The sequence below is a fragment of the Bombina bombina genome, chromosome 2 (assembly GCF_027579735.1).
Source record: "Bombina bombina isolate aBomBom1 chromosome 2, aBomBom1.pri, whole genome shotgun sequence".
In the NCBI taxonomy this organism is placed as follows: Eukaryota; Metazoa; Chordata; class Amphibia; order Anura; family Bombinatoridae; genus Bombina; species Bombina bombina.
In genome coordinates this window covers 167,933,404-167,953,609 of record NC_069500.1, presented here as the reverse complement: position 1 = coordinate 167,953,609, position 20,206 = coordinate 167,933,404, and the positions used below count along the sequence as shown (strand labels likewise).

Sequence of the window (20,206 nt, the reverse complement as noted above, 5' to 3'; positions counted from 1 at the left end):
TGAACTGCAAGCTTCTGGCTTATTGCACCAGGTCAAGAGATCCAAGGGCTCCAATAAATGCTCTAGTATTCCCTTGGAACATTTGTCTGGCCTATTTCCTCTGTTTGTTCTTCCAAGATCCATTGCAAGAATCAAACAGGAATTGGCTTCTGTAATTCTCATGGCTCAGGCGTAGCCATGCAAAACTTGGTATGCTTACCTAATTCAGATGTAATCTCTTCCTCCATGGGCTCTACCCCTAAGGAAAGATCTGCTGTTGTGGAAGTTAAATGACAAGGTGTCAAAAACAGAGGTTTCTCAGATAATATTATTTCTACTGCAAGCCAGAAAACCTGTTACGCAGAAAACTTATAAGTAGTTTTGGAAAGCTTACTTATTTTGGAATTGTTCTAGAGGTTTATCTTGGAAATCTTTTAGAATCAGTAGAATTCTTCAGTTCCTTCAAGATGGACTAGATAAGAGATTATCAGATAGTTATTTAAAGGATCAGATATCAGCATTATCGGTTTTCTTTCACAATGTAGTCAGAGCCTTAAAATCCTATCTTCAGGCTACTAAAGACTTTAGACAGACTTCTAGCTTGTTTGTCAAATTTTCAGGTCCCAGAAAAGGTCAAAAGTCTACAGCGGTGGCCTTGGCATCATGGCTAAATAAGACTATTAGTAAGGTTTAGTTGGTTGAGGGAAAGCCGCCTCAAAAAAGAGTAACTGCTCATTCTACTAGATCTGTATCTACTATTTGGGCCTTCAAAAATGTTGTGTCCTTGCAACAGATTGCAAAACAGCGACTTGGTCTTCTCTTCATAACTTTTTCTAAATTATTTTTTTTTATATTTATGCTGCTTCCAAAGGTGCTTTTGGCAGGAAAGTCTTCAGGCCTCAGTGTCCAGCAAATAGGAACTGTCATCATATTGGGTATTGTATCCCACATGTTATGGACACCTATGAACTCTCTCCTCATCTTATGAAAGAAAACAGAATTTATACTTGCTGATAAATTTCTTTCTTTTTTTTTTGGTCTGAGAAAGGGGTCTGTGAACCCTGAAACTTCACCATATACTATTAAAGTTTGTGATTTTCTTAATAATCCAGTGAGTGCAGTCCCTGATTGATTGATTGATTTATATATATATATATATATATATATATATATATATATATATATATATAAAATATGTATGTATTCCGAGAAATTAACTTTGAACTGTTTTTAGAGCCTTAAATCGAAATAAGTTAGTTTGTACACCAGAAATGGCCATATTCTTGCTGTAAACATACTTATGTAGCTTTTATTAAAGGCACACTAAATTAAAAAATTTTAACTTTTCGAGATTCAGAAAGAGCATGCAATTTTATAAAAAATTTATAATTTACTTCCATTATCAAAATGCACAGTCTTTTTATATGCACACTTTCTGAAGCACCAGTTCACTGTATATATGTATTTGTTTTTTTTCGATTGTCTGATTGCTGTCACATGATACAGGGGGTGGGGTAAATTTAAGTAACTACTGCTTATTTGAAAATGATATTGCATCGTCTTTTATTACGCATTTGTTGATTATGCAATTGACTGTATTTAGCAGCACAGTGGCGTAAAATAATTATAGGAATTTGTTTTATAGGTTTTAATGTTGAAACTGTTGAATACAAAAACTTAAAGTTTACAATATGGGATGTTGGAGGCAAACACAAGCTAAGGCCCCTGTGGAAACATTATTATCTCAATACACAAGGTAGGTAGTAAATTTGTGATAAATCGCATTTCCAATTTTTGGTGTAGACACCAACCAACTGAGGACTAGTGTGATCAAGATATCGGATATAAGCAGGTGTAAGATAAGATATTTCAAACATGCTACATTCAAATTTCCCTGTTTTTAAGATAGAAGCCAGTATCTATATTTTAAAAGTCGGCTATTATCCAAACTTAATTTGCTACCTTGTATCCTATTTTTTCTTGGTTCACAAGGACTTCAAATTTAGGGGGTCAGTAAAAGACTAGGCATCTAGAGTAGAAACAGATGTACATTAGCCTGGGCCTAGGGCACCAGAACACTTATATAGCCACCTGTTAGAACCACTTTTGAAGATTTCAACATATCTATTTATGTACTGTATCTGCTTTTAAACTAAACTGGTGTGGCACAGGGAGAAAATAAAAATGCATCTGTTTTTTTTTTTTTTATTTATCCACATATATTCTCTCTGAAATCACAAAACCCCCACATGTCTTTGAAAAGAAACTTGAAGGGAAATGAAACCAAAAAAAATTATTTTATGATTCAGATAGAGCAGGTGATTTTAAACTTTCCATTTCACTAATATTATCTAATTTGTTTTGTTCTCTTGATATTTCTTGAAATGGATACCTAGGTATTAATATAATTTATCTTCATAGGGTACACTCAAGGCTGTTATTGGCTGCAATCTTATTATTGTTATCCTCTGTGTTATGTCTCAATTCTTATCACTGATATAATCTGTTATGTCTCTGCTAATTTATTAATATTGTTTTCTTGGAGCCCATCACACCTTTATACTGAGAGGACTACCCTTACTAACTATAGCCACAGATACCAGGCTATATTTCATCTCCACACAATATCCTTAAATATTTTAGATATAACCAAGTTACTAATTTTTTGCACCCTAATTAGTCTGAGCGGTGAGGACCTTATATTTGTAAGAATCTGTAGGAGCAGACTACTCCTTCCCAAGAGTGCTGCCGTTAACATTGATTGCTGGGTGCTGGTTGCTCCAGGAATCTTGCCCTTCCTGAGACTGCTTTCTGAGTCGAGTTTTGGCTATCAGTTGTGCGCACCTCCATAGGACTCATCCTCTTACCTTATATTTGTAACCTCCTCAGTTTTGTTAGTCGTCCATAGGTTTAACAAGGTCAGTTCAGTTATAAGCAAGCAAATCCACATACCCGTTCTATTGTTTCTCTTTGATGCTATGGAAGGTCCAAATGTGGCCTTTGTTGATTTAGGAAGGGATAATAGCCAGATAATAGTCCAGCTTCTGTTGCATATACTATGCAACTAAATTACCTCCTTATAGCAATTCTATGCAAACTGTATGTTCTAATCTTAATATTTGATTAGCTAGAGTCCATAAATTGCCCATTTTACTTTTGTGACCAATATCCTACGGTAGGGATACCACTCAGGCAATATGCATCATGGAAAATGTTTGCTGGAGAGAAGAGTACAGCTGGTTGACAGTGGATGTTGTATCGCTGTTCTCTTCTATACCTCATATGTATGGTGTCAAGGCAGTGGAATTCTTTCTGGATTTATATACTGACCTATCCTCAGAAATGAAGGACTTTGTGGTACGGGCTGTAAAGTTTCTATTGGAACATAATTTTTTTTTTTTATGTTCCAGGGGCGCTTTTATCTCCAGAGGTGTGGGACCGATATGGGAGCTAAATTTTACACCTTCCTACACTAACCTCTTCATGGGGTGGTTGGAGAGGTCCCACATCTATGGAGATGGTAGCGCCTCCATTTACTCATATAGTCAAGTATATACGGTATATTGACGATTTGCTCATGGTATGGTCTACCAGCCTAACCGGGGCTGATGAGTTTGTCAATTACCTAAATACCAATGATGTGGGTATTAAGTTTACCTATGAATGACCAAAGATACTATTTCATTTTTGGACATTTCACTCCGAGGTGAATCATCAGAAGGTAGAGTGATGTCTGCTCTCTTCCGGAAACCAATTGCAGGCAATAACCTGCTACATGCAGTTTATGAGGGTACGTCGTAATTGCATCCTGGACAGCACATTTCTTGAGGAGAGCAGACACCTCAACAGTAGGGTGAGAGAGAGGGGTTACCCTAAGTCTATTGTGGATAAAGCATTCCAAGAGGTGATTAAGATGGAGAGGGTTTCCCTTCTCAATAATGCCCCCAATAAAAGGAGATCAAAGGGGTCTTTACAACAGGCGAAACCTAAATTTGTCACTTCATTTTCCAACCAATACGATCAAATATGTAAAATTATCAACAAGAATCTACCCATACTAATGGGAGATAAGAAATTGAGGAATACTGTAGAAATAGGTTGTATGTGTGTTGCCAAAAGGGATGTCACACTAGGTAACCTGTTATCTCCAAGCATGCTGAAAGAAGTTGATTCAGGAAGTTCATGGTTGCAGTGCAGCGGAACTTTTAGGTGTGGGAGACGTACATGTACCTCCTGTGATTATGTCAAGGTTGGCAAGACATTCACCTCTTTCCACTCAGGAGAGACATTTGACACAAGAGGCTGTGTCAACTGTAAAAGTACCTTTTATTATATACTTTTTAGAGTGCACACAATGTTCCAAAAGCTATGTAGGTAGAACTACGAGAAAGGTGGGGACCTGGATCAGGGAGCATTTATCCTATATATCAGGGGGAAGACCTTTTCTGCTCTGTCCAGGCACTTTTTTGGAAGTACATTTTCAGGATGTGAGTAGCTTCAAGTGGAGAGCTATTGAACAAATTAAAAGACCTCCTAGAGGGGGAGACACATTTTCATTGCTTTGCAGACAAGAGACCTACTGGATATTTAGACTTAATAATCTAATTCCGATTGGCTTCAATTCTAAGTATAACATTATTAAAGGGACAGTCTAGTCAAAAAAAAACTTTCATGATTCAGATAGGGCATGTAATTTTAAACAATTTTCCAATTTACTTTTATCACCAATTTTTCTTTGTTCTCTTGGTATTCTTAGTTGAAAGCTTAACCTAGGAGGTTCATATGCCAATTTCTTAGACCTTGAAGGCCGCCTCTTAAGAATGCATTTTAACAGTTTTTTTACCACTAGAGGGTGTTCATGTTTTTCATATAGATAACACTGTGCTTGTGCACGTGAAGTTACCTGGGAGCCATCAATGATTGGCTAAACTGCAAGTCTGTCAAAAGAACTGAAATAAAGGGGCAGTCTGCAGAGGCTTAGATACAAGATAATCACAGAGGTAAAAAATATTTAAATATAACTGTGTTGGTTATGCAAAACTAGGGAATGGGTAAACAAGGGATTATCTATCTTTTAAAACAATAACAATTCTGGTGTAGACTATCCCTTTAACTATTGGCAACGTTAGGTCTCTATATCCAGTGAATGGTTAATTGCTCAATGTCTCCCTCCATAACTTAAAGGGACACTGAACCCAATTTTTTTCTTTCATGATTCAGATAGAGCATGCAATTTTAAATTTTATATGTGTTGCACATTTTGAGCGTTTATAAATTTGATTGCTGCTTATGAATGCTTCGTGTATGTAAATATGCTCATCAATTTTTCTATGTGTTTACTCCTTTAATCTTATTCCCAGTCCTAAACCATTGTTTTTTTAAACAAATCAGATTGAGTTTTATAAATTGTGTGTCCAGATGTCACTAATTGTGTCTATGATTAAGGTCTTTGTGACCTAAACCGGTCAGACTAGCCTTTGGTTTTAATATTGTATTTCCATTTTCCTGCTCTGCTTTTTTTAAGTTGTTGGAATAAAGTTTTGTATTTTTTACTAGAGGCTCAATTTTGAACTCTTTTTTTTTTTTTATCAATATCCTTCACCTCTATCCAAGAAATGTCATGGAGGTTCAAAAGTAGTGCCCATTAATCCTGCAGAAGGATCTCTATTTCAAAGGGAGTGATAATATTTTCTTTTCCATATTTGCAGATGGCGCTCATGAAAGCGTTTTGATATATTTTCATTTTATGTTAATAAGGCTTTGCTGGTCTACTGTTTAGAATGTTTGTTGAAATATTTACCTCGCATTCTGTATTCTTATAAGTATTTGAAAAGCTCAATAAAAATCCAATATAAAAAAAAGGTAATTTTTTTTTTTATGTACATATGTCTAGTGTTGTGCTAACCAGTGGCACTGCTTGCTGTTAGCTGCATGCACTGTGCAAAGACCAAACCTAACACATTAAAGCATTATGTCCCTTAAAATGTTCATTCCATGTCACTATAAACCATCATATGTATCTCCACTACAGTCAGAGATGCCACATGCCCTTCATACTCCTCTTCCAATCCAAGATCTGCAATATTAATTGTGATTAGTAGTAATCTGGCGCATGGTGTTGGATCTTAGATAGCAATCTAAAGGGCAAGTGGTCTGCTCTAGTTTCCAATGTTTCTGAAAGTAAGGTTTAATTTACCATCAGTCTGACAAATTTATCTACTCTAACGTTCATATTCCCTCGATTAGGTCACAAATAAGAGAAAACCTTCATCCTAGGAAAATCAGGAATAGGCAGAAATTGTATTTTGCACAAAATGAACTTCTAAAAAGTAAATAAAAACCTCAAAAAACATAATTTATGTAAGAACTTACCTGATAAATTCATTTCTTTCATATTGGCAAGAGTCCATGAGCTAGTGACGTATGGGATATACATTCCTACCAGGAGGGGCAAAGTTTCCCAAACCTCAAAATGCCTATAAATACACCCCTCACCACACCCACAATTCAGTTTAACGAATAGCCAAGAAGTGGGGTGATAAAAAAGTGCGAAAGCATATAAAATAAGGAATTGGAATAATTGTGCTTTATACAAAAATCATAACCACCACAAAAAAAGGGCGGGCCTCATGGACTCTTGCTAATATGAAAGAAATGAATTTATCAGGTAAGTTCTTACATAAATTATGTTTTCTTTCATGTAATTAGCAAGAGTCCATGAGCTAGTGACGTATGGGATAATGATTACCCAAGATGTGGATCTTTCCACGCAAGAGTCACTAGAGAGGGAGGGATAAAATAAAGACAGCCAATTCCTGCTGAAAATAATCCACACCCAAAATAAAGTTTAAAGAAAAAACATAAGCAGAAGATTCAAACTGAAACCGCTGCCTGAAGTACTTTTCTACCAAAAACTGCTTCAGAAGAAGAAAAGACATCAAAAAGGTAGAATTTAGTAAAAGTATGCAAAGAGGACCAAGTTGCTGCTTTGCAAATCTGATCAATCGAAGCTTCATTCCTAAACGCCCAGGAAGTAGAAACTGACCTAGTAGAATGAGCTGTAATCCTTTGAGGCGGAGTTTTACCCGACTCAACATAGGCAAGATGAATTAAAGATTTCAACCAAGATGCCAAAGAAATGGCAGAAGCTTTCTGGCCTTTTCTAGAACCGGAAAAGATAACAAATAAACTAGAAGTCTTTCGGAAAGACTTAGTAGCTTCAACATAATATTTCAAAGCTCTAACAACATCCAAAGAATGCAACAATTTCTCCTTAGAATTCTTAGGATTAGGACATAATGAAGGAACCACAATTTCTCTACTAATGTTGTTGGAATTCACAACTTTAGGTAAAAATTCAAAAGAAGTTCGCAACACCGCCTTATCCTGATGAAAAATCAGAAAAGGAGACTCACAAGAAAGAGCAGATAATTCAGAAACTCTTCTGGCAGAAGAGATTGCCAAAAGGAACAAAACTTTCCAAGAAAGTAATTTAATGTCCAATGAATGCATAGGTTCAAACGGAGGAGCTTGAAGAGCCCCCAGAACCAAATTCAAACTCCAAGGTGGAGAAATTGACTTAATGACAGGTTTTATACGAACCAAAGCTTGTACAAAACAATGAATATCAGGAAGATTAGCAATCTTTCTGTGAAAAAGAACAGAAAGAGCAGAGATTTGTCCTTTCAAAGAACTTGCGGATAAACCTTTATCTAAACCATCCTGAAGAAACTGTAAAATTCTCGGGATTCTAAAAGAATGCCAAGAAAAATGATGAGAAAGACACCAAGAAATATAAGTCATCCAGAATCTATAATATATCTCTCTGGATACAGATTTACGAGCCTGTAACATAGTATTAATCACAGAGTCAGAGAAACCTCTTTGAGCAAGAATCAAGCGTTCAATCTCCATACCTTTAAATTTAAGGATTTGAGATCCTGATGGAAAAAAGGACCTTGCGACAGAAGGTCTGGTCGTAGCGGAAGAGTCCACGGATGGCAAGAGGCCATCCGGACAAGATCCGCATACCAAAACCTGTGAGGCCATGCCGGAGCTACCAGCAGAACAAACGAGCATTCCTTCAGAATCTTGGAGATTACTCTTGGAAGAAGAACTAGAGGCGGAAAGATATAAGCAGGATGATACTTCCAAGGAAGTGATAATGCATCCACTGCTTCCGCCTGAGGATCCCGGGATCTGGACAGATACCTGGGAAGTTTCTTGTTAGATGAGACGCCATCAGATCTATTTCTGGAAGCTCCCACATTTGAACAATCTGAAGAAATACCTCTGGGTGAAGAGACCATTCGCCCGGATGCAACGTTTGGCGACTGAGATAATCCGCTTCCCAATTGTCTATACCTGGGATATGAACCGCAGAGATTAGACAGGAGCTGGATTCCGCCCAAACCAGAATTCGAGATACTTCTTTCATAGCCAGAGGACTGTGAGTCCCTCCTTGATGATTGATGTATGCCACAGTTGTGACATTGTCTGTCTGAAAGCAAATGAACGATTCCCTCTTCAGAAGAGGCCAAGACTGAAGAGCTCTGAAAATTGCACGGAGTTCCAAAATATTGATCGGTAATCTCACCTCCTGAGATTCCCAAACTCCTTGTGCCGTCAGAGATCCCCACACAGCTCCCCAACCTGTGAGACTTGCATCTGTTGAAATTACAGTCCAGGTCGGAAGCACAAAAGAAGCCCCCTGAATTAAACGATGGTGATCTGTCCACCACGTTAGAGAGTGTCGTACAATCGGTTTTAAAGATATTAATTGAGATATCTTTGTGTAATCCTTGCACCATTGATTCAGCATACAGAGCTGAAGAGGTCGCATGTGAAAACGAGCAAAGGGGATCGCGTCCGATGCAGCAGTCATAAGACCTAGAATTTCCATGCATAAGGCTACCGAAGGGAATGATTGTGACTGAAGGTTTCGACAAGCTGAAATCAATTTTAGACGTCTCTTGTCTGTTAAAGACAGAGTCATGGACACTGAATCTATCTGGAAACCCAGAAAGGTTACCCTTGTCTGAGGAATCAATGAACTTTTTGGTGAATTGATCCTCCAACAATGATCTTGAAGAAACAACACAAGTCGATTCGTATGAGATTCTGCTAAATGTAAAGACTGAGCAAGTACCAAGATATCGTCCAAATAAGGAAATATCACAATACCCTGTTCTCTGATTACAGACAGAAGGGCACCGAGAACCTTTGTAAAAATTCTTGGAGCTGTAGCTAGGCCAAACGGCAGAGCCACAAACTGGTAATGCTTGTCCAGAAAAGAGAATCTCAGGAACTGATAATGATCCGGATGAATCAGAATATGCAGATATGCATCCTGTAAATCTATTGTGGACATATAATGCCCTTGCTGAACAAAAGGCAAGATAGTCCTTACAGTTACCATTTTGAACGTTGGTATCCTTACATAACGATTCAATATTTTTAGATCCAGAACTGGTCTGAAGGAATTCTCCTTCTTTGGTACAATGAAGAGATTTGAATAAAACCCCATCCCCTGTTCCAGAACCGGAACTGGCATAATTACTCCAGCCAACTCTAGATCTGAAACACAATTCAGAAATGCTTGAGCTTTCACTGGATTTACTGGGACACGGGAAAGAAAAAATCTCTTTGCAGGAGGTCTCATCTTGAAAACAATTCTGTACCCTTCTGAAACAATGTTCTGAATCCAAAGATTGTGAACAGAATTGATCCAAATTTCTTTGAAAAATCGTAACCTGCCCCCTACCAGCTGAGCTGGAATGAGGGCCACACCTTCATGTGGACTTAGAAGCAGGCTTTGCCTTTCTAGAAGGCTTGGATTTATTCCAGACTGGAGATGGTTTCCAAACTGAAACTGCTCCTGAGGATGAAGGATCAGGCTTTTGTTCTTTGTTGAAACGAAAGGAACGAAAACGATTATTAGCCCTGTTTTTACCCTTAGATTTTTTATCCTGTGGTAAAAAAGTTCCTTTCCCACCAGTAACAGTTGAGATAATAGAATCCAACTGAGAACCAAATAATTTGTTACCCTGGAAAGAAATGGAAAGTAGAGTTGATTTAGAAGCCATATCAGCATTCCAAGTTTTAAGCCATAAAGCTCTTCTAGCTAAAATAGCTAGAGACATAAACCTGACATCAACTCTGATAATATCAAAAATGGCATCACAAATAAAATTATTAGCATGCTGAAGAAGAATAATAATATTATGAGAATCATGATCTGTTACTTGTTGCGCTAAAGTCTCCAACCAAAAAGTTGAAGCTGCAGCAACATCAGCCAATGATATAGCAGGTCTAAGAAGATTACCTGAACACAGATAAGCTTTTCTTAGAAAGGATTCAATTTTCCTATCTAAAGGATCCTTAAACGAAGTACCATCTGACGTAGGAATAGTAGTACGTTTAGCAAGGGTAGAAATAGCCCCATCAACTTTAGGGATTTTGTCCCAAAATTCTAATCTGTCAGACGGCACAGGATATAATTGCTTAAAACGTTTAGAAGGAGTAAATGAATTACCCAATTTATCCCATTCTCTGGAAATTACTTCAGAAATAGCATTAGGAACAGGAAAAACTTCTGGAATAACCACAGGAGATTTAAATACCTTATCTAAACGTTTAGAATTAGTATCAAGAGGACCAGAATCCTCTATTTCTAAAGCAATTAGTACTTCTTTAAGTAAAGAACGAATAAATTCCATTTTAAATAAATATGAAGATTTATCAGCATCAATCTCTGAGACAGAATCCTCTGAACCAGAAGAGTCATCAGAATCAGAATGATGTTCATTTAAAAATTCATCTGTAGAGAGAGAAGTTTTAAAAGATTTTTTATGTTTACTAGAAGGAGAAATAACAGACATAGCCTTCTTGATGGATTCAGAAACAAAATCTCTTATGTTATCAGGAACATTCTGCACCTTAGATGTTGAAGGAACTGCAACAGGCAATGGTACATTACTAAAGGCAATATTATCTGCATTAACAAGTTTGTCATGACAATTAGTACAAACAACAGCCGGAGGAATAGCTACCAAAAGTTTACAGCAGATACACTTAGCTTTGGTAGTTCCAGCACTAGACAGCGATTTTCCTGAAGTATCTTCTGACTCAGATGCAACGTGAGACATCTTGCAATATGTAAGAGAAAAAACAACATATAAAGCAAAATTGATCAAATTCCTTAAATGACAGTTTCAGGAATGGGAAAAAATGCCAATAAACAAGCTTCTAGTAACCAGAAGCAAAGAAAAAATGAGACTGAAATAATGTGGAGACAAAAGCGACGCCCATATTTTTTTAGCGCCAAATAAATTTGGCGCCTAAATGCTTTTTGGCGCCAAAAATGACGCCACATCCGGAACGCCGACATTTTTGGCGCAAAAGGACGTCAAAAAAATGACGCAACTTCCGGCGACACGTATGACGCCGGAAACAGAAAAGATTTTTTGCGCCAAAAAAGTCAGCGCCAAGAATGACGCAATAAAATGAAGCATTTTCAGCCCCCGCGAGCCTAACAGCCCACAGGGAAAAAAGAGTCAAATTTTTTAAGGTAAGAAAAAATGATTGATTCAAATGCATTATCCCAAATATGAAAATGACTGTCTGAAAATAAGGAATGTTGAACATCCTGAGTCAAGGCAAATAAATGTTTGAATACATATATTTAGAACTTTATAAATAAAGTGCCCAACCATAGCTTAGAGTGTCACAGAAAATAAGATTTACTTACCCCAGGACACTCATCTACATGTTTGTAGAAAGCCAAACCAGTACTGAAACGAAAATCAGCAGAGGTAATGGTATATATAAGAGTATATCGTCGATCTGAAAAGGGAGGTAAGAGATGAATCTCTACGACCGATAACAGAGAACCTATGAAATAGACCCCGTAGAAGGAGATCACTGCATTCAAATAGGCAATACTCTCCTCACATCCCTCTGACATTCACTGCACGCTGAGAGGAAAACCGGGCTCCAACTTGCTGCGGAGCGCATATCAACGTAGAATCTAGCACAAACTTACTTCACCACCTCCATAGGAGGCAAAGTTTGTAAAACTGAATTGTGGGTGTGGTGAGGGGTGTATTTATAGGCATTTTGAGGTTTGGGAAACTTTGCCCCTCCTGGTAGGAATGTATATCCCATACGTCACTAGCTCATGGACTCTTGCTATTTACATGAAAGAAAAGTAAATAATGAAGTAATACTTCACATGGAAACATAACTCCAAGAAAAGATAATAGTTGAAAAAAATGATTTCTTTGAAATTCTATTCTTTCAATAGTAAACAGGAGGTTTCAGATGAGTGCTAGTTATAAGGAATATGAACTATTATCCATTTAAAGCAGTTATGCACACAAGGGGTAGACAGCTATCTATTAGTAAATCTCTAAATGGTGACCTGTAGATCACACAATGCTGTGCAATTTTCCATCAGCTATATGTTTTATATTGTTCCTCAGGTCACCAATGAAGTTGTAGGTTTGTAGCACACAAGTTTTATTATTATTTTGTTTTGAGGGATCTGTTCTGTCTAATAAAGGGACATTTCATGCACATAACTGCATTTCAGTTTTGAATAGAAACACTTTTGCAGTACACATGATTTGCAAAATGCTTCTTCTAAAAGCTATAAACATTTTCAGTAAGAACTTAATCTGCACACATGCATGTACTTCATATTTAGATATACCCCATGCACTATCAATTTAAAAAGAGAGCCAGCAGTGGCCTTTTGTCATATAAACTGAACCATTGCTGACACAAGGTACTTCCAGCAATCTCACCATATGTGTCATGCAAAAATGCTTGTGTTAAAATTTGAAATGCATTCTGGAATCTCCATTTAAATACATTATTAGCAGAAGCATCTCTTTCATATACACAAATATACATAAAGGAACAATTTCCCATACATTTTGTAATCCGGCAGCTGGTATAACAAGCAATTGGAAACGCATTAAAGAGAAATCTAATTTTACAGTACACTGTCCCTTTAAGAGCTCCATGGTTAAAGGAAAATGTTTACTTATTGTACCAACATAGTAACCCAATATTTGTTTTGTGTTTCTATCCAGCTGTAGTATATGTAATAGATAGCAGTCACCGGGACCGAGTCACTGAAGCTCACAGTGAACTTGCAAAGCTACTCACTGAAAAGGAACTGCGCGATGCCTTGCTGCTAATATTTGCCAATAAACAGGTACACAATCTTAATAAAGTGAAAAATACAAATGTATGTTTTCTCCCTGAGGATTCTCTGAATACTCTTGTTTGTATCTTCTTGTCCACTGGATATTTAACATAATAAAATGTAGACCTGCTCTCAGATGCACTTATATTTAAAAACAAAACAAAAAACTCCTTTTGTATGTTTTACTATTTCTTCTTTTTCTCAGTATCTGTTCCTACTAATGCTTATTGGCTGACAGCTGCAAATTGTACTTATCAGTACCTGTGAACATTAGCAGGAAGTACACAACTGATACTGCTACTTTTTGTTTCTATTTAAAGGGGCATATAACATGTATATAAACTTGTAATTATGCATGAAATAACTTCTCAATATATTTTTATCCTTTATTTGACTTCTTTTAGCTCTGAAAATTGTGGATTTTCTAATTCACAGAACTTTAAATGCACATTTCTGACTTCTCAAGGCAAACCCTGATACATATTTGTCCCTAATTGTTAACAACTGCAAAACAATGCTTTTTATACTAATGTTATAACCGTGGCTAGCCTTGTTGTTGGCACATTCAAACCCATATTGGCTCCTCCAAATAAGGCAAATGGTGGGTGAGGTTTGGGTATTGATAAACAATCGCAGTAAAATTGATGTTAATTTGGCTGATATGTTACTTTATAGCAGCAAAACAAATATCTTGTAATTACAAGGTGCTTACTGTTTCTCTCAAACAGCTTTTATTTTACGATTTCTTGCAAAAAATTACATGTTCAAATGTTATTACATAGGCATAAAAGTGATTGTTTAACTATTCTAATAGTTATAGAGCAAAAATTAATATATCATTTTATCTAATAGTGTGTATTGGAACACAATTCATTTTTTCTTAACCTGGCAACTGTGTTCTCCTCTCTCTAGGATGTTGCTGGGGCCCTTTCAGTGGAAGAGATGACCGAGCTACTGAGTCTTCACAAACTGTGCTGTGGCCGCAGTTGGTACATACAAGGCTGTGATGCCAGGAGTGGTATGGGCCTGTATGACGGCCTTGACTGGCTGTCAAGACAGTTGGTGGCAGCCGGTGTGCTAGATGTGGCGTAAACTTAACCAGAATGTGCATTCAATGTGTCAGCGGTGACCTTGTATACGTCTGTAACTGGTACTTGCATGTAACTGTACTCAACAGCAGCAAAAAAATCCTTAATATCACTGTTCAGTAGTTAGTGCAAGAGATTGCTACTGTTAGTTAGCAGTATTGTGAAGTCTGACTGTGAAGGTTGCATATAAACACTTTGGCTAAATATTTGCTCATATTTAATATAGAACAGTCTAATGTTTACACAACAGTCATAGTATTAAGTTAATTCATTACAGAATGTTGCTGATCAAATTCCATCTGGTCACAGTATATAGAATTAAAACCTTAAAATACAACTGCATTGGCATCCATGGGAACCTTTCGTTACATACACTGCAGTCCTTTTTTTTTTTTATTACATAGTGCAATGCAAGTTGTCCATAAATGAGTTATTCGTATATGTAAATGAAATGATATTCAGTTCATATTGGCGTGCCAGATGATTGCATAATCTAAAGCTTTGTGTATGCTTTTCATATGGATTTGACAACTGTGTTGTATTTTGTCCAGCCAATCAGGAACTGTGCTGTGGTACTCAGTTCATTGCAGGCAGTGGTGTGGGAGGGCAAGTCCCTTGTTATACAATGAGAATGGAGCAGGGGGAGGGAACAGTTCTTTTTGGAGAAATTTCTATGATAAAAAAAATCCCCTTTTTTCCTGCACAAACAGCAGTTTTTCAATGTCTTAAAACATGCTCTTCTAAATTCAAGCTAGAAATAGCACACTTCACCATCCCTTTAAACACAAACATTGTAGAGCAAACTATTATGTAACAAGTTTTCAATATACTTTCATTAAAACTACTGCTGAGCCATTTTTCACTCCTAGACTAGAACTGTTAACAAGTCTATGTTGCCATAGTGAGAATATATTCAGCCTCTTGTGGGCATGATACATGCACCCCCTCTATTGCACCCACAGATTCTTTAAATTCTCTATCAGCGTGCCGATCTCAGTTGTAGTATATTTCAGACTTGCTAAACAGAAGATTCTCGGACCATAAAACTCCAGTCTTAACAAAACCATTAATAAAACTTGCAAAATTTATATTTTAATGCTTAAAGGGACATAAAACAGGTTGAGACCTGTGCATATCCTAAAAGGGCTAATTAATAAAAAAAATTGTTTGCATAAAAAAAATGTTTAAAAATTGCTGGCAAGTATTTTAAAATAATTGTAAAAAATAAACAAAGTTTATTACATAGCTAAGCTGCCTGGAGCAGCCAACTCCACCCCATTATCAGTGTTTAGACACAGGCATTGTATTTCTACTGAGTTCACAGCTTCTAGGCATGCTCCAGCAGTTAATCCCTATTCACTTTTGCATTCTACCAAAACAACAATAGATATAGATACAGCCATAAAAGGAAATGTGTGGGGGGAGTTAGAGCTGTACAATTCAGAAACTAAAAAGAAAGGGTTACTGGCGAGGCACTGCAGTATAAATTTGCAGGTTATGTAATTAAAGTACATATTATATTTTGTCTCTATCCCAACTTGTTTTATGTCGCTTTAAATATGCATTATTAAAGAATAATACAAATATTTTATTTGTTTTAACTCTAAGGCCAAAGGTTAAACACACAGCTAAAGTTTCACTGGTGATTGGCAGCTATATGAGTATTCTGCTGCTAATTTTCTCAACAGTCATGTCCTGCTCAGGACTTTTGATATGTGTTTAACTCATTTTCTGGATTTAGACATAGGCCTAGTTTTCATTGCTGATGTAAACTTATGGTGACATAAAACATCTAGACTTTAATGGAAATACTGTTACCACACATTTACTCAGTTTACAACAGCATTGGAAACTAGGTTGTAGTTAAAGTAAAATGGTCTAACTTTTTATTTTCCATTAGAATGTGCCTTTAAAGTATGTGAATGCAAGAATGTATCTAAAATACTAAACTATGATTTCCCATACTGGTAGAAAGTATGCAGTGCACCACACTAAACCCCCAGGGCCCGATTTATCAAGCAAGGGGGCGGACAGGGGTGTACATATTTGCCCCTGTCTGTCCCTGCTCTCCTCTGGCGGACAGCAATCCGCTGCCGTAATTTTACATTGCCCCCTGCCCACGCACAGCCAATTGCGCGCAGACAGGAGCTTTCAATCTTCCCGGTCGGATGAGACCAGGGAGACTGAAATTCTCCACTTAAGAGGTGGAGAAGAGGTTAGGGAAGCAGCCGTCCGATGACCGCTGCTTGATAAAACCTGCAGTCAAATGCTTGATAAATTAAGCCTACTGTATATCTCTGTGAAACATGATTAAAAACATGTCACTTAGAAGAGAAAATCCCAGCTGTTAGCTTGCTTCTAGGGCACTGCTTGTCATAAAATGTACAGGTTCCCTTCTGTATAGAACAATTGTAACCCTAGAATCTTTCCCTGGCAAGTATACTATAATCAGTACTATTAAACTGTTATCCATTTGAATCTTAAACTAAGTGAAAGCTGCCTAATGCCAATGTAAAACTAAATGGGGCAATACAATAATATCCTAATACTTTTTACATATGTGCAATATATTACTAATGTCTGCTTCTGCTCTTAGAATGGCTCTTCTACATGCTCCCGATATACAAGTAAGAATTAGTCACTAACTATATATATATATATATATATATATATATATATATATATATATATATATATATATATATATATATATATATATTGCATATGGGACAGAACAGACGCATTTATTTTCCACTTCCTTGTCCCTTTTAAAAGGCCTTGTTTTGACTTTTGCGTAGTTACTTTAGGATACACAGTGATAATTATAAAATTGCTACTGCATGTTGTTCAATATCCTGCAGAACACTTAAAAAAGTCAGGGAAATTGCTTGAGGTGCACGATAAAGCTAAATACTACCAACCTTATATGGCCTGCTGTGTGGTTACTGTCTTGTCCTTATTAAACTAATAACCCAAAGCATATCAGTGCAATTAAAGAAAATAAGAGCACAGACAAGTCAAGTTTTAAGTTGAAAGTTTTTATCTAATAACATAATAATAGGCTGAGAATGTGTAGAGGTAAAATACCATGTGTTGCTTTGTTTTAGTATGTGTAGTAAGGGGACTAGTGAAATACAAAACTTCACATGCTAAAATCAACTTGCTTTTCTGCAATAAAAAGTATAGTAATTTGTACTTTTATTAAGAGTTAACACTAGATTATTTAATATTAACTCATAATGTATAATCATTTGATTATAGACTAGTTGTAGTAAGGTAATAATTATTCCATGTGATGTATTCCCCAGGCAAAGTACACAATTGCTTCATGTAATAAAGGGAGTTTAAACACTTTAAGTTTGTAATATAAAATGTTTATTTTGCAATAAAAAAACATTGCTACTTTTTATAAATTATTTTGCCTACAATTTCTATAATTTGTTTTCCAATTCTTCACAAGCCTAACATTGCCACATATCCATCCCTAAATGGCTTCAGTACAGATAATTAGATAAGTACTACAAAACAATGGAGATTTTATTTTCGTAATAACTGATTTCCTTGATCTATACCAGTAACAAGTAGGGATGTGCATCCCGCAGTTTCGTTAGCAGCTGAATGCGGAAGAAGACGCCAGTTTGCGGCATTCTTTTCGGATGCCGGATTTTGTTCTTGTGAAAGTGCAAAACACGCATCTGTATTTGCACAGATCTTCGCGTGGTGCACTTTCACAAGAAGAAATCAGACTCCGAAAAGAGCCAAATGCCGTGAGTGTTTACCTTCTCCTGCATCCGGCAACTAACGAAACACCCTTAATAACAAGTACATATTGTCTTGTCCAAATAAAATAAGTGGTGAGTGGAGTTTGGCTATTGAAAAACAAGGTTATAACGCATTCCAAATATTGTTAAACTCACCCAGTATATTAGTTTTTTTGCAAGAGTTTAGAAAAATCTGTTTTTAAGCCTTTCAACTTCCTGAAATAATGCTTATAGAATGAGACGTGTAATGTTAAAATGCTTATGTGTCTTACAAATGCGTTGCCTCTAAAGGTAAACATTCTGCAGATCTCTTGAATTGCTTTGTGGTTCTAAACCACTTAACAGTCGAGGAAATAACATTGTGGTATTGGTTTCATAGCTTGGTGTGTTTTACAAAACTTTTTCCCATGTAATTAGCGTGAAGTGATCTTTATGTTTAAAAAAAACACAAAATGTAGAGTTGGAGGCAAGTTACAAACTAACATTTTTTTTTAATAAGCTGTTTATTATTATTTGTTGTTGTTTTGGGTCCTTTTTCTATCTGATGATAAAGCCTAAATCAATTTAGTTTGATTTCTGTTTGTGATTGCCTTATGTGGTTGCATGTTCAGACCTATTCTTGTATTCTTCCATTCCTATACTCATACTATTTTGCATTTTCTTTTCTTAAATTTTTGTTTATATTTCTATAAAAAAAAAAAAAGGAAATAAAAACTGCACACACACATTTGGTAAACCTTTAAACATTTTTGGCTTTTCTTGACTGCAACCTAAAAATAAACTGCTTGTTTGAACACTGTGACTGGAATTTTTGCTGTGTGGTGGTTTTTCTTCACATTTAATACAATATGTATTCTTAATGGTATTAAATTATGGACAAAACAAAGGAATATAATTACATTTATTTCAAAGCATCAGGGCTACCATCAAAGGGTAACATGTTTCAGGGGCCCCCATTAGTGCCTTAAAATTAGACCCTTGTTTAGGGCCTTCAGGGGGCCCCCATTTACTACCACTCCCACCTGCACCTAACATTTAGTCTGGGCCTCATGGCTGGGAACTATAAGTCCCAGAATCCTGTCAAGCAAGAGGCCTACAAATTGGAAAGGGAAGGAGGGGCTCCAGAACAACACATGGGGACTGGTAAGGAAGGGCCTTATGGAATGGAACATGGGGAGGAAGGGGCTCCTGAAACGTCAGAGACTGGGGGAGGGAGGAGGCTTCCTGAGCAGCACACAAATAATTAATCCTAAACTCAAGACCGCAGCCGACAAGCCTTCCCAAACACTTGATTCACCTAATGTTATGGGGGGCATCCCCTTTTTTTTATTTGGTTTAAAAAAATTGTTACAAAAAAAAAAAATCAGTATTTTTTTTTTTTTAATGTTCATTAAAAATGTATTGTGTATGTTTAAATATTTGTGTGTGAGTGTCTTTGTATGTGTTTCTGTGGGTGTTTGTGTGTCTTGAGTGTGTATCTGTTTTTTATTATTCTTTATTTATAAAGCGCCAACAGATTCCGCAGCGCTGCCCATGGGTACAAGGATAAAAGTACAACGAAAAAACAATACAATAAGAGACAATTTTACAGACGAATACAGGAGGAATCGAGGGCCTTATTCCCATGGGAACTTACAATCTAGATGGGTGGGAGGATGGGAAAAAGGTGAGAGTGATATTAGTGGGGAGATAGATGAGGGCAACTGTTAGGTAAGTGAAGTTCATTTGTTAATGAGTCGGTGATAAGCTTCCTTGAACAAAAAGGTCTTTAGGGAACGTTTAAAAGGAGGAGAGGTAAGGGGAAAGTCTGATAGCTTGAGGAAGTGCATTCCAGAGGGTTGGTGCAGTCCTGTAGTCTAGCATGAGAGGAGGTGATGGTAGAGGACACAAGAAGCAGGTCATTGTTGGATCTTAGGGGGCGGGTTGGGGTATATATGTTGATGAGTGAGGACAGGTAGGGTGGGGCAGCATTGGTGAGGGCTTTGTAGGTCAGGGTGAGAATTTTGAATTTGATTCTGCTGTGAATGGGGAGACAGTGAAGAGACTCACAGAGAGGTGCAGCAGAAACAGAGCATCGAGAGAGGTGGATTAGCCTGGCAGATGCATTTAGGATGGATTGAAGGGGAGAGAGGGAGGCCAGATAGTAAGTTATTACAGTAGTCAAG

The 20,206-nt window shown here is 36.9% G+C and overlaps 1 protein-coding gene across 1 annotated transcript in view; it reads left to right on the top strand.

Annotated features, from left to right (window-relative positions):
• Positions 1 to 18,843, top strand: part of TRIM23 (tripartite motif containing 23) — a 56,627-nt gene extending 37,784 nt beyond the window's left edge. The window contains exons 9-11 of the mRNA XM_053701335.1: positions 1,625 to 1,735; positions 13,077 to 13,201; positions 14,105 to 18,843. Coding sequence (XP_053557310.1) covers positions 1,625 to 1,735; positions 13,077 to 13,201; positions 14,105 to 14,284 — 416 coding nt within the window. The 3' untranslated portion in view covers positions 14,285 to 18,843. The remainder of the gene's footprint in view (positions 1 to 1,624; positions 1,736 to 13,076; positions 13,202 to 14,104) is intronic.
• The last annotated feature ends 1,363 nt before the right edge of the window (positions 18,844 to 20,206 follow it).